General features: G+C 41.0%; 1 protein-coding gene across 1 annotated transcript; it reads left to right on the top strand.

The window, feature by feature from the left end:
* Positions 1-3,038: 3,038 nt before the first annotated feature.
* Positions 3,039-10,931, top strand: LOC137295720 (very low-density lipoprotein receptor-like). The gene is made up of 4 exons (XM_067827239.1): positions 3,039-3,169; positions 6,035-6,166; positions 8,609-8,734; positions 10,708-10,931. The coding sequence occupies exons 1-4, from the start codon at positions 3,109-3,111 to the stop codon at positions 10,713-10,715; spliced, it is 327 nt and encodes a 108-aa protein (XP_067683340.1). The 5' UTR covers positions 3,039-3,108; the 3' UTR covers positions 10,716-10,931.
* The last annotated feature ends 4,678 nt before the right edge of the window (positions 10,932-15,609 follow it).

The following is a 15,609-nucleotide window of genomic DNA, read 5'->3' as shown; positions in this document are numbered from 1 at the left end:
AGGCGACAATGCTTGCCGTAAGAGGCGACTAACAGGATCGGGTAGTGAAGCTCGCTGACTTGGTTGACAAATGTCAACTGCTCAGGTGGATGCCCATACTATCGATCACTCGATTGTTTGGTCCAGGCTCGATTATTTACAGACCGATGTTATATAGCTGGAATATTGCTGAGAGCGGCGTAAAACTAAGCTCTCACTCTTAGTACCAAGGTTAGGTTGTTTTAAAGCTACATACAGCAATATTCCAGCTACATGGCGTCGGTCTGTAAATAATCGAGTGTGAACCACACAATCCAGTGATTGACATGAGCAATTCAATTCTAAACCGGATCTTCATTGATTTCTTAATACCAACATAATACACTCATGATTTCTTTTTTTCAGATCCACACATCCAACAACTGATTCAACATCAGACGTTGGAGTTCATTCAGGACTTCTTTGAGATTGTACAGTGAATTAACGAGATTGAAACGTTCATCAGCATAATGATCAACTATCGACAGATGAACTTTCAGTTTTGACAAAAGTCTTTTTTATTTAACGTGAATTATGCAGAATTTCTTCCGTGTCGCCAGTACAGCTGATTTGCATTCGTTGAACTCTAGTTTCGGAAACGGGTGGTGAAACTAATTTTCTTGTGTTAGATCAATGGTAGAAACAAAGATAGTTCTGTCATTGACAAACGGTAATTGACCATGCGTTTAAAGATCGGGACGATAATCGTTCCTAACAAGCTTGGGTCAAATCATTTACAATTAACTCACATTTGTAGCATATACCAACCAAGCACAATTACCTAAATTGGACAAACTCAATGACTTATTCGCTTTTTCCCCCATCATGCAATTAACCACGTGTAAAACATGACTGGTCAGGGGATTTTATATGTTTTCAAAAACTCAACTTTTCCGTACATCCCAGCACCTGCTCATCCACGTTCACAGCAATCCAGCATTCCTTTTCTTGGAAGACCTGAGAGAGTTGGGTGGTCTAGTGGTTAAAGTGTCCGCTCGTTACTCCATAGACCCGGGTTCGATTCCTACATGGGTGCATAGTGTGAAGCCTATTTCTTGTGTCCCCACCGTGGAATTGCACGATTATTGCTACAGGCGGTGTGAAACCAAACTCATCGTCTTCAGCAGGGTTGCATGATTCAAAGCCTCGGTAACTTAAAGTGTTTTGGCAGACATGTTAACGGTGACCAAGAAAACCCAGCTCCATATGTTACTTTGCATCGTAGGTTTTCGAGTGTTTGTTTGTTTGCGTTTTTTGTTTTGTTTTGTTTTTTTATTTTGGTGCGTGCATGCGTGCGTGCGTGCGTGTTTTGCTTGGGTTTTTGTGCACGGGCAGGGGGTCATCGTTCCCGAACACTTGATGCTCATGAATGCTCATGATGTCTGTCACTGGAGTTTCTGGCGTTGACTCAAATATGTATAATCTGCCTTTAGTCCGCTGGAATATTGCTACCAGAACTACTGAATGAAAGGAACCCACAAAGAAACATATAAAAAATATGACTCACTCGCCATAATTGAATAATTTTCGTAGTACAATTGGAGCTTTTGTTCCTATCAGTGTGTCATTGAATAGTAACAGTATTTTTATCGTCCCAGGGCATAATGTAACATGCATCATTTCTTATGCATCGACACCAGTAATTTGGTCATGTTAAACACACGCAAACGCACACATACGCACGCACACTCACACACGCACGCACAGAGAGAGTGAGAGATAAATGTGCATGGATCACAGCTTATAGACCAGGTTCACTCTATGTGTGTGAGTAAATGTCCAATATGTCACGCTGTACGTTGAAATGACACACACATGTAACACACTTTCTGTGTACCGCTCATACAAACGACGGATGTAAATCATAATCACGTCTTCCGTAGACATGCAGCTTACCAGATATGCATATACCGTATTTCCCCCTAAAATCGTTAACTCAAAATGCGAACTGACACTTACATAAATCATTCTGCGTGAGGGGAAACCGAATGAATATCAACCAGTGAATTCTGTTTCAACTCACTTCCACCGTGTGGAAAATTAATTAATTGTTATAAAATAGTATTGTCCTAAATAATATCTTCTTTAAAAACATGAGCTGACCGACACTGCAAGGTCCTATGGAGAGCTCCCTGGATTCATCACCAGATTAATTTAAATATGGTCTCCGTCGCGGCCATCTTGAAAACTGTACGCCTGACAGGAGGCTCGATGTCTACCGTCACATTTATATCATCGGGTTGTCTTCCGTAACACAGCCTATAAATATTAAACAACAGCTGATGTCGGTAACGGCTGTAGAGTGCTTTGGGTTACATCCAGGTTACATCACTCATAGGGTTACACCGTAAATATTGTCTCGATCATCCTCCGGTACGTAAGGACGTTAGTAAAGTTACGTGTACCATGTTCTTAACCGTAGTATTTCTGTTATTTTAATACATGTTTAATTTTAGCAATGGCGGAAGGGAGGGTGTAAATCCAGCTAGGGTCCATGCAGGTATCAAAAGTACAATAGGCCCTCGTATGGTGATCTACCTTCAGTTGTTGGCGACAAATAGCCAATTTTTAAGTTGTATTGTCCAAAATAACTGTTTAGTTTTAAATATATATGTTAGCTAGTTGAACTCATTTTGTGATAATCTAGTAATTTCACTGTCCGCCCTTTGACAGAGTTTCATAAATTATGTGTCTTTATTATGGATATAGAATTTAGTTTTAGTCACGGTGTGGCTGAAATATCGCCGATGTGGCTATAAAACATAACTCACTCACTCGATTGTCCACCGACACAGATTCCTTTTAGACTACTGCGTTATAAGCCATCGCTGAAAATCATACGATGTTTATTACTGAAAGTAAGCACTGACGAAAGGTGTCTGCGACAAGGCTCAACCGTCCTACCATGCCACAGATCATCCGTGTCAGACATTGTGATTATTATTTGACAAGAACATACACATTTATTCGCAGTATATGCGTTATTCTCAACAGGACGTGTATTTCAGCTCTACGGTAATAATGTTTTGCACACTGCCTCTATATACACACCCTGTGTGAGAGCTGAGCACATAACACAGACTGCTCACAATGGAGACGAGATATCTTTTCGGGTTTGTTATTTTCCTGCTAGTGCTTGCCCATTGTGAAGGTAAGTCAGTAGTTTATCCTTGTCTAACCACGTCATCAAATGGGCACAATACTTATGTCAGCAATATTTTCTTTTTACAGATGGTCTGTATTTTAAACCTTGTACTGTTTTTGAAGATATTCCAACATTAAAATTCGAAAAGGCAAATAATATGGGTGACAACTTGTTTATTGTATGGGCTATTCCTTGCCCCTTTGTCAGGTGAACTGATACAAACAAGATACACCAATAAGTATATATATTAAAATGTACAAGAAGTCAGTGTTGCATGCATATACAATATATTGAATAAGGAACATGTAATGAAAGGACAAGATGTACAGACAATGGATATATTGTTTGCGCGAGGGAAAAGTTTGTACAAGTGATTGGCAGATGTGGGTAGAAGCCAGTAATGATCTAACTGACTTCCCAGGCACTGGGTAGGTAAACTCCTTGGTCCTTGTTCCACTGCGGTTGTAACTGTCTTATCGTTAAGACTCTAATAGTTAGAGTCTGCGCCAATCATGGACATAAGTGGTTAATATGGTTGACTGTTGCCGGTCAGTGGAGTGCGAAATGTTTTGTGATGATTTGAAGGAAGGAATTTATTTTTTGCACATATGTTCTGTGCTCCTTTAGTCGTATGTCAAATGAGCGGGATGTTTCACCTATGTATGTGGAGCCACAATCACATGATTACAGGTTGTATATGCATCCCCTGGGTCTACCTGTGGTGTAAGTAGAGGAAACTCGTCCGTTTGCTCTCAAGATGGTTTTCAGGGTCTTAACAGAGTGGAAGGGTACGTCGATCTTAGCAGTTGACTTTATGAGACTGATGTATTGACGGATCTGACCATGGTAGGGTATGTTGATTCTGATAGACGGTCCAGGTTTAGAAGGGCGTTCATCTTGATGCTATAGGTCTTTCTACTAGATGTTTTGGGTTGACGTTGAGGTGGGCAAATGTTGCTCTGAGGTGGTTTATTTCAGCTGGGAGATGGGCGGGGCTACATAGGTTGCTACTATGGCTCGTGTGATGTGAGGAGGATGGTTAGAAAGGTGGTGGACATACTCATCTGTATGGATGGGCTCCCGATAGACTGAACGGGTCATCTTGGGAGAGTTCTTAGGGCCACATCAAGGAAGGGTAGTCTCTGCTGATCTTCCTCTGGTGAAGTGGATCCTGGGGTATTGTTGGTTAAGGTGGTCTAGGGGAGTAATAGGGTTATGGTAAGGGTTAGGATGGTGAGGGTAGAGTCTACCTTTCTGAACCAACAGAGTGACTGGGAAGGGAATGTGGACAGGGCACACTCTTCCGAGCTGGTCATGTAGACCATGGTTATCAGTGGTGAATGAGGCAATCCCATGGGAAGACTGTGGATCTGCTGGTAACCATTGTATTGTCAAGTAAGATAATGGGTGTTGAAACAGCTTGATGTTACATTGACAATACTGTCTATAGTCAGAGTGGTGCTAATGTATGAAACTAATCTTGCATGGAGGACGTCAAGGAATTCTTCCAGTGGAATATTTGTGAACAAATCCACAACGTTATAGCTGACCATAGTGTCAGACACATTGGAGTCCAATGAACAAGAAGTTGTCATCCATATTATTTGCCTTGTACTTCAATATGAAACTTCTAAATGCCTCTAAAGAATCCGTCCCCAAATTGTAGCTTTTGTAGGTTTGCGTTTCGGTTCGTTTTAAGGTTAGGGGATTTTTAAATGTATTCTCACGGTAAATATCTGTATAATGATACAAGTTGAGATTCTTGGGTACTGATTTAAGGTGAGTTAAAGGCTGGATGACAGTAAAACCAAATCAATGTTTATATGAAGCTCCTGGCAACGTTAACACACTGTTTATACAAGTCGGAACTCCCTGACGACTAAGATAACAGTAATTTTGATGCTAGGCATCACCATTGCAGCATCAACTTATCATGTTTTATTCAAATAGCAAATAAATTAAATTTAATAACTAAGTAAACCATGTTTAATCAACAAAGGCAAGTTTAAAACAATGTTTGCTTCAATTCATTGCAACTCCTGTATTCACGTCATACAGGCTCGCTGATTCCACATGACATCGTATCGCATTTGCGTTGATCACTAGATTGTCTGGTCCACACTTCATTATCTACTCATAAGCTGGAATATTGCTGAGTGAGGCGTAAACTCACTCACTCACTCACTCATTTGTGTCCGACAACGTTTTTACCTCCTTTACACACTGAATTTGCGAAACACTATTTCCTCGCCTATTACCCCTACAGTCACAATAAAACCCATTAACTGACAACTTGCAGGGAATCTAAACATATGGAAGAATACCTTCGTCAGATTTATAAGTTACAGAAATAAACATTTAAAATGTGATTCAAAGGAGACGACTATGTTTTTACTATACGGCCCTATTTTGAGTTTAGTCTTAGCCCGCTTCTTGAATATTCCAGCAGACTGGGGATACCAGAAATATGCTTCACACATCGTACCCATGAGGGAGATGAACCTGTGTCTTTGGCGTGACGAGCGAACGATTTGACCACTTGGCTACCCCACCATCCTGTATATACAATATCATCCTATACGTCCAATGTAGCCCCTGTCAAGCTTCCAGTGCTTTCGAGAAGCGTTGCGATTTGGTATGGCCCGGAAAAGCAAAATCTCGATTAAACCATAATTGGCACGTTTCGCTAAAATGGTTCTGATCCGTGCTCAGTCAGTTAAAGTCTGAATTTCTATGCCCGTGGAAGCCAGGCAATCATATTGTCTTATACTAACTGCGCTATCCCGTAAAATGAAGAGCGGGACACGTGTCTTAATTGGAGGCCCCTCGATATTGCAATTCCTGATATATCGGCCATTTGTTTGTTCACAGCTTTCCGCAGAAGGAGATGTGGCCCAAATCGAACCATGTGCACATCAGTGAGGAGATGCGTCTCCAATACACAGCTTTGTGACGGCAACAACGACTGCGGGGACTATTCCGACGAATACACGTGTCCCGGATGTACGTATACCTCGGTTTTCCCATTGCCCCAAGCTTGACTGGTCAGTCGACAGAGCTTGACCCTTTCCGCCACTTCCGTAATGTTTATACGGAATGGAACGGCGGGTTACCAAAGCGTGTCTTCTGCACACACCAGCTTCATAAGGCTCCCGACAATAACAGTATCAGCATATTCGGCGTTTACCGGAGTGGTTAGGTCTTGCTTGTCTTTAATGTCGATTGCAAGTACTACGTCTTTATTGTGGTGTTCTTGTCGTTTCTGCTGTTCTTTGTCCTCATGTTTAAATATCCTATCATGTTTATGCGTCAAGGTACTTGTATTCACGATGTGGTTGAGCGAGTGAGTGAGTGGGTATAGCTTTGTGCCGCTATTAGCAATATTCCAGCAACATCACGGCGGGGGACACCAAGAATGGACTTCACACATTATACTCAAACGCTGAATATCGAACCCGGGCTCTCGGCGTGATGAGAAAACGCCTCAACAACTAGGTTACCCCACCGCCCCACGATATGGCTGAAATAGTGCCGATGAGACTGAAAATCTAACCTCACTCACTCACACACGTCTAAACTCCCTACAACATCATCAACCAGTTCAGCGAGAATAAAAATTTGGACTTGTCACACTTCTTTTACGGCATTCATGCTGAGAACTACAGACCCATGCCAGTTATATTGGGCCACTTGGCGTAATTCCCTTAGACTTGCTTGTTAATTTAGTATAGCATCGATAAGTTTCACGAATTTAATTTTGTTTTTAATTATTTAGGAACCAAATAAAAAAATTGTGAGGAATCACCTTACCTCCAATCACGAATTTCTGTTTAACTTTCCGTTGCTTATTTATCGAATGGCAACAAGTTCTTTAACACGGCAGCCTATTGGATTGTGCATTGTGGAACCATGCGTAAGTTGATAAATGTACTGTTATTATATCATTTATTATATATTTATATATTATATATTTATTATGGTCTTAATATTGGACCCGCAGTGTGCACTGGTTTGTGCCAGACACGAGTAATCACGAGTTTGTAATCTTGACAGACAAGCAGTCCGCGACACCCCGATAGTTGTTTGGTCCTCGATCATTCAATTCTGCATAATATTGACTTACAATGTGATTTTTCGCGCGGTTGTGAGTGATATGGTAATAATAAGCAACCCATTTCAGCTGATGATCGGCGGACAAGGAGTGAGTGAGTGTAGTTTTACGCCGCACTCAGCATTATCCCTACTATATTGCGGCGGTGACCACCCGACCTGTTAGTCACCACTTACAACAAGCCTTTTGTGGCAAACTTGGGTTGCTGAAGACCTATTCTACCCCGGATCTTGAAGTGAAGCAGTGGGATAATCTAGAGGTTAAACGTTCGCTCGTCCTGCCAAGAACTCGGCTTCGATTCCCCGGAACGATACAATGTGTGAAACCCATTTCAGGTGTCCCCCGTCGCCTCCGCAGCGGAACACTAACTCTTTCAATCCTATGTTGATGACAGATGAATGAAAACCAAGAGCTACTCTTACTGCCGGTGTTAAAGGACAATAACCCCCACTTATGCTGAACCGAATTAAGCTTTTTGACATATTTTCCCTGATAATAGACCTTTTGAAACTGGATGATGAAAGTCGCGATGTGGCAATGTGTAATTGTTCCATAATTACAAAAATGTCGAGAGATGAATCTTTCTCATCGGTAATTCGTCATAATGTCGTTATCTAGTACCACAGACTGACCCGGGGACCCTACCCTGGAGCAGTAATGAATCCTGGAATCAGAGCTGTGATTTTCTGTTATTACAGAGTACAAGGAAACAAAGTACATGGAACAATGTATATGTTTAACAGGCCTAATGATGTCACTCCTGACGTCAGGTCATGTGGTGCGCGCTGCTGGAGAACAATAGTTGTGTGTAATTAGTGTCATGTTTGGGATATCCCTTCCTCACTCACAGTCACGGAACAGTCAGGCATGTTACCGCCAAGACACAAGCAGTGTATGAAACTTCTGAATAAAACAGGAAGCCCGCGGGGCTGATAACTGAAAAATGTTGCTGGCCCTGTTCACATGTAACTAACCCTACCACAGTTGAAAATCATTTTCGAAATATTTCCTGTAGTCAGTGACATGATCAAATCTATACCCTACAGGGTTGTCTATGAAATAAAGTTGCAACCCCTCTACGTAACAAGCAAGCAGCGGGCCGCTGGACAGACGCCATTTCATACACTGACACAAAGTCTTCATAAAGTCCCATACTGCCCTAATACCAACTCAGCATATCGGTAGCGACCAACTGAGTATATTTTAACGCGAAGTATGGTTGATGTTATGTTACTTGTCTATTATAATAAGTTGTATATCCACGGTAGAAAGTCCATTTTCATTATCCACAGATATGATGTTACATTATTTGTCTATTATATTATTGTTTTCAGTCCAATGTCCACCGTCGAAGTTCCACTGTCACGACGGTCCGTGCATCACTCAGAGTTGGCGTTGCGACAACTACCCCGACTGTGTCGACGGATCAGATGAGCTCGGGTGCTCTACATCCATGGAATGTAAGTTTGGGGCTGGCCTCTGGTGCTATTACTTGCGTATCGTATGTGCAAGTGTCATCCTTATGTTTCATCATTGCAACATGTATACTGAACAACAAAAGGAACGCAAGTTTCGGAAAAATGAAATCTCGTAAAAGTGAGCGTTCATGTATATGTGTTCTATTCAAAAAACTTCACAAAACAGCCGGTTTCTTTTCCTTGTCAGTATATTTATATTGACTGCGGAGAGAGAACTTTCAGTGCTTCAAAGCTCAGCTTCATTATACTCCTACACATGAGGAGTGAGTGAGTGAGTGAGTGAATAGTGCTTAAAGCCACATCAGCAAAGCGGCGAGAGACATGAAAAGGTAATGTAGTGGCCTCTGTATGTTATGTCTGAGCGGTTTTATTTATTTATTTATTTATTTATTTATTTATTTATTTATTTATTTATTTATTTATTTATTTATTTATTTATTCATTTATTTTTGCAATACTCTGCTGTCTGGAAAAGACAATCCAGTGACTGACAACACGAACAACAAACGACCAAGTCAACGAACATCACGTCTTGGTCTTACCACAAACATGGGGTGAAGAAAAGTCAGTTCCAGCTCGGGGGTTCACGCATACTGAAGTCTAGTATCACATCATCCACGATATCGCCAGGGTATACGATCAGATAACTCTCCACTATACACTGAATGCATCAGTCCGATTAGCTCCCTTAGGTGGCATTTTATCCAATCACGTGTCTATGATGGGAAGTTGAGCGAACTAATCACAACTCACTTTTGCTTTTTTAAGTTATCTAACCCATTAAACTTGGCAACACAAATGATGCAGAGGCACTACGAAAGATGTACAAGGAGTTCTTGCATGTTTTTTAAAAGTTTCGGACCTGCCAGCTTGTCTGTATGATTTCCCCAAAATCTGAGTCGCACTGTTGGCAAACCTTCGCAGATGCAACCGCTATCTTTGTTGACACTGTCAAACTCGGTTGTAAGGGCGATTTAGTTGATGGCTACTGTGAAAATGCGGAGCCAGTACTGGGAGGTAATAAAATTATTGGACTGAGCCGTAGATGCATCCTGGGTATAGTGGCGCGTTATCTGATCGTACACCCTGGAGGTATCGAGGATGGCATCACAGGTACTGGCATAAATCCGGACAAACAAAACCAAGCACACTCAGATATCCACGCGCACGCACACGCGCACGAAGGTTCACCTCAACTTTACGACCCCACTATATGACAACTATTAAGCGGACTGTCTGAAAACCTACACGAATTTACAGATGCTTCTATGACCTTGCTCTACCGCACAAGTCGTGGTCTCGCGTCTTTGTGTTTTTACGACGCTTTAAACGTCAAAACCAATGCGAAGCTAGCATTATGAATAAAAGCCTTGACTTGCACATGACTGTTGTTACAGTGGTTAGACAAGCTCTCAATGCTATCTAAAGATAAAGATTTGCAACCTTTTGGGCTTACACGAAAAAATGATTTGCTACGCGCCTAGTTGTACGTCTGTGTTGCTGAGACAAGAGTGTCAATCCAGGTTTATGTCAGTGACATACTGTCAAAGAGTAAACTGAATACTCAATGAATTTGAGATATGTCAGATGTAATGCTATACACAATATGACAGGTCGCATGAAATGATATATACGATATGTCAGATATGACACTATATAGAACTTATTTCTGATGTTGTGCTATATCTAGCATATGTCGGATGTGCCCCCTTACACAAAATGTTGTGTTTGATATGATGCTATGTACATTATGGTATGTTGGATATCGGATTATGTTCGTGTATATGTGTATGTCATTATTTAATGACCGCCATTATAGAAGAAGACTCTGGTTTCGAGCATAAAAAGCGGAGATTCTACAATATGATCTCTGCTTTCAGGAAGCGGTCAAACTGAGAAAGTGAAATCACAAAAATAACATATTTTGAAATATCATAATTATATCTATTTTGCAGCTCCCTGAAGCATCAAGATCAACACTGACCACCAACACTTCCCAGGCTTCCTTACTGACACAGACTTTGGCGTCAGTGGACCAACCTTTCTGCCTTTCTTCAGCGTGTACGAACAACGTTTTATCATCGACTGGACAACGAAAACGACCATTAAAATCACCGCTATATTCTGAATAATACAATGTACTTTTAAACGGAAGTTAATAAACATTTGTTGGAAAGGGTCACACGGTTATGTTATTCTGGAGAACATGAGAGAGAGACAGAGAGAGAGGGAGGGGGTCAGAGAGAGAGAGAGAGAGAAAGAGAGTGGGAGAGATTTTATTGCAGCAGATTCTCGATGGTAAAGTCTAGATGCCTGTTGAATTTTTAAACCGAAGGACCGACCACAATAATTTATATTTACATTTAATGGTTCTTCCTCCTTAATGTCAACAGCTATTTTAAAATTTAGACAGTGAGCAAAGGAAACAAGAGGAGTACATATTATCTATGACATTTCTTTTATGTAACCACTTCCTCTGTGTGATAGCTGACATGGTTTCAGTGGGTGTGAAGAGAGTTTGAGGTTGACAACCGTATTTAATCTAACCTTCGTTGTGTGAATGTTGCTATTATTTAAAAGGCATGTGACATGTGGATTTTTGTGGACCACGCGACCTCGTTAGCTGCCTCTTTCGACAAGCATGGCTTACTGAAGGTCAATACACTGTATTGTAACCAGACCTTCACGGTTGACCCAGCGAAAGAATTGTGAATCCGATTGTAATAATTATTACAGCTGATCTGGCAGATTATATGAGTTGACAGTTATGCAGTCATTAATAAATTACGTGTGTTATCTAAACAACTGTGTTCCTAAAAACACATCCATAAAGAAATTAGGCCTCGTCCACTGACAGCGCTTCTATGATTGGTTGATAATCTGGTAGGGTCGGGTAGTGTTGCATATTTGCCTGACCGATGTCGACGTGTCGTAGCCTATCCCCTGCAAATTTAATGTCGTTGGTTTGTATTTATATAAGTACTGTCTATTGCATGGAGAAAAATGGAATTTCACAATGCACCAGATTTGTTTGGTACCACAGACCCGGCAACAAGTACATCCAAGAAAGATCAGGCAAGTGTAGAAAGTAGGGTAATTCCAGATTTCCCTAGTTTCTGAAGAAAGTTTGCTTCTCATTATATTTTATGATTATATTGTAGGAACCGTTTGTTTTCTTGTAAAACTGCCTGCATTTCAGAAAGTAGATATAGTCTACGTATACCAAAACGTGTAAACATATTTCTCCAAGGATCGTCACGTGTTCAGACACTGTATATATTCATAGCTTTGTGGAAACACACTGGGACTGTGATGATCGAGTAGCTATAGGTTCTGATTGGTAGGTCTGTCATCAGGCCATTCTGTTTTCGATGTGTCGCTGAAAAGGGGAAACCTAATCGCCGCTTTCGCATTCATATAAAAACACTGTTGTATTTTTTAGACCGCTCACAAGGCGACCGCCAAACTCGACTCCTTGCAGAAATGCTCTTATCACACGTAAATAATAGTTATCTTCGCGATCGGTTTCAAATTCTCAAATTTAACCCGGCGTTTCATGTAAACGTCAGCTGATTTTTAAAAGAGGCCGTTTATCTTTAAATAGCAAGAAATATCGGGCATGATAATTATTATCTTTGTTCGTTTCTTCTATAACGCTGACATGTAGTTAAAAGCACGCAGACTTTGAAAAAAAACCACTTGTCTTTTTTGGGGGGCAGTTGACAAATATTTCGCATCGAATGTGTGAATTGAGTGCATTGGGTGAATCGTTAAGTTGACTTTCGTAATTAGCGAGACTAATCAACAAAAAGATATTCTTGATATCCAGAAAAATAAACGATAGGGTGATTGTGATCCACCCTCCTCTTTGAACATAACCTCTTTTATTAAAAATAACCCACTTTATACGTCTAGTTTGTCATGACAACAAATATTTTTGGTAAGTTTTTATATGGCTTTATTTTTTAACACCACAATCAACATGATTCCATTTACATGACGGGGAGTCCGTAAATACTCGAGTCTGGACCAGACAAGCTAGTGATTGACAACATAAGCACCCATCCATGGGAGGGGGATACGATAACATGCAACAACCATGTCAGCGAGTCAGTTGCCTCCTGAGATACGCATGACTTACAGAAAACCTTTTCCAACATGTGTAAATAAGGATTCTATGGGGTATTGTCAGAATGTGATTTGCACCACCACATTTAACATCGTACTTAAATCTCAAGCTCGTTCCTAGTTTGGTGTCGGCAAATGTTTCCTTAAAACAGAGGTAATGCTACCGTACTTGCAATGTATGACTGATGATGACGATGAAGATGACAATTTACAATGATGATGATGATGATGACGACGACGACGACGACGATGATGATTTCTGCATCTTTCGGATACATCCAGAAAGACCCAATAAATGCCGGTTTACAGCTAATGTTAATGCACATTTAAGAGCGAGCAGAGATAGTGTCGAAACAAGCAGTGAACTATCAGCCTGCATGCACCTGTTAAGAATGTCGATCTTACCAAGGTGTCTAAATATACATCTACAACACAGTTCAACACCACTCCTTAATTGTCACACATTCCGAACTTTAGTGTAACTCTCGGAAATGTACTAATCACACAATGTCCATGTTTGACAATGAGAATCGCTGGTTTGTTGTTTAACGGCGCACTAGTTATATGTCGGTGGTTTGTAAATAATCGGGTCTAGACCAGACAATCCAGTGGTCGATATTAGGAGCAAATTTCAACCGATGACATGTAGGTCAAGTCAGTCAGCCTCACCACCGATCCTGTTAGTCGCCTCTTACGACAAGCGTAGGTTACTGGGCCTAGATTTTGCGAACCTTTAAGACAGTCGTAAGTTAATGTTAATGTATGGCACTTACGACTATCTTAGTTCTAAGAGAGCTTCGAAAATCTGGGCCCTGAAGATCAATTTCTACCCGGATCTTCAACCGATGACATGTAGGTCAAGTCAGTCACCTTCACCACCGATCCTGTTAGTCGTCTCTTAGCGTAGGTTACTGAAGATCAGTTCCTACCTGGATTTTCACGGGTATGACAATGGATAAGGTACCATGGAATAACTGATGAGCAGTAGGTATGACAATACTCTGTATAAACAGGAGACAAAAGCCTGTCCTGAAACGTTAAGTCAACTTTGTATGATTCCGACTACATCAAAACGTGTGTTTAAGAGTAACTACAGTCCGTTTGGCTGAAGAACTGTGTTATTTGAGGGCATTAATTCTGTAGAAACCTCACAAAGTTGGTCTAATGTTTTCATGATGATAAGCGTTTCATTGATCATTTGTGTTTATTATTTTTCGAGTTAGATTGTAATTCATCAGTCCATTTTTGAGCCGAACGGACTGTATCAAGGGATGATTACGTCACGTGGCGTCCATGATTTTTAGTCACTTGTTCACCTTTGAAAAACTCAAGAGCTATTCAAAACAGGGAACTGTATCCGCTTTGTGTCACGATTCGTCTGCGGATGTCACGGATGCATCTACAGATATCACGGATGCGTCTGTAGATCTCACGCGTCACGGATGCATCTACGAAAGTCATAGATGCGTCTACAGATGTCTACGGATATGTCTACGGATGTTACAGATGTGGACAAAAGGATTGTCCACACAAACGTATTGTTCATCATTGAACTGTAGTTAGTTCGTTCCGATACGCTGATTACACATTTCGCTTTGAGATTATCATTTAGTGTTATTGTCATGTGTGTTTTAGATTATTTGATAGAGGTTTAGTGTAACAGTAAGTTAGGAAGGTGAGATAGTGAAGATAGTGTAAGTGTAATAAAAGGTAAATTGAACGAAATATTAGAGTTTGATTTAATGGTTTCGTTTTTCATATCAGAAGTTTTACAGTTCCTGCTTACCAGGATCCGTCTACAGACGTCAGATGTCACGGATGCGTGTAGGGATGTCACAGATGCGTCTATGGATGTCACGTATGCGTCTACAGAGGTCACGGATGCGGCTACAGAAGTCATGGATGCGTCTACAGATGTCGTGGATGCGTCTAGGGATGTCACGGATGCGTCTAAAAGCTAGAGATGTCCCCGATGCTTCTACGGATGTCACGGTTGCGTATTTGGTCAATGGCATCAACATGTCTGCCATATAACTAGTGTCACCATGTTTATTGACATGGGTCCCACAGACCAACCATAGATGTTTTCCCTAAAATGTGTGGTGCTGTACAAAGTAAAAAAGAAATGAAATGGTTCGATATATAACTTGGTCCTTTTCTGAGATTGCAATTCAAACCCCTTCCGTTTTTTGAGAATTCACATGTACACTGGTCTCAGATACATTCTGTGATTAGAACAGAAAATCCTCCCTTCATTGATTGCAGTGATTTGGTGAACCTGACAACATCTCTTTTGTTACTGATGTTTAAGGAGTGTCTAGTCCTGAAGAAACATGGACATGTCTTCACGATTTTTATCAGCGATCAGTGAGTGTTAGAAATGAGCCTGCACATTACAGTTATCAATGGAACCACTTTGTATCATGGACGAATAATTTAGGATTTTAGGTGAGGACCAGACATGAGAGATTTTTCATGAAACAGTAGTATGTATATACTTGATTCGTGTGCGTTCTGAAATAGATTTCAGTGAGTGAGTGAGTTCAGTTTTACGCCGCTTTTAGCAATATTCCAGAAATATCACGGCGGGGGACACCAGAAAATAGACTTCACACATTGTACCCATGTGGGGAATCGAACCCGGGTCTTCGGCGTGACGAGCGAACGCTTTAACCACTAGGCTACCCCACCGCCCCTAGATTTCAGTGCTTCTATGATGTACCATTGGG

The sequence above is a fragment of the Haliotis asinina genome, chromosome 9 (assembly GCF_037392515.1).
Source record: "Haliotis asinina isolate JCU_RB_2024 chromosome 9, JCU_Hal_asi_v2, whole genome shotgun sequence".
NCBI classification, from domain to species: domain Eukaryota; kingdom Metazoa; phylum Mollusca; class Gastropoda; order Lepetellida; family Haliotidae; genus Haliotis; species Haliotis asinina.
Note: the sequence above shows the minus strand (reverse complement) of the source record. Positions and strands in the feature narration are given on the sequence as shown.

Excerpts from the sequence above, each read along its gene's own strand:
- LOC137295720 (XM_067827239.1), top strand. The coding sequence starts at position 3,109 with ATGGAGACGAGATATCTTTTCGGGTTTGTTATTTTCCTGCTAGTGCTT. Across the intron at positions 3,170-6,034 it reads AGTGCTTGCCCATTGTGAAG|CTTTCCGCAGAAGGAGATGT; the intron begins GTAAGTCAGTAG and ends GTTTGTTCACAG. Across the intron at positions 6,167-8,608 it reads CGAATACACGTGTCCCGGAT|TCCAATGTCCACCGTCGAAG; the intron begins GTACGTATACCT and ends TATTGTTTTCAG.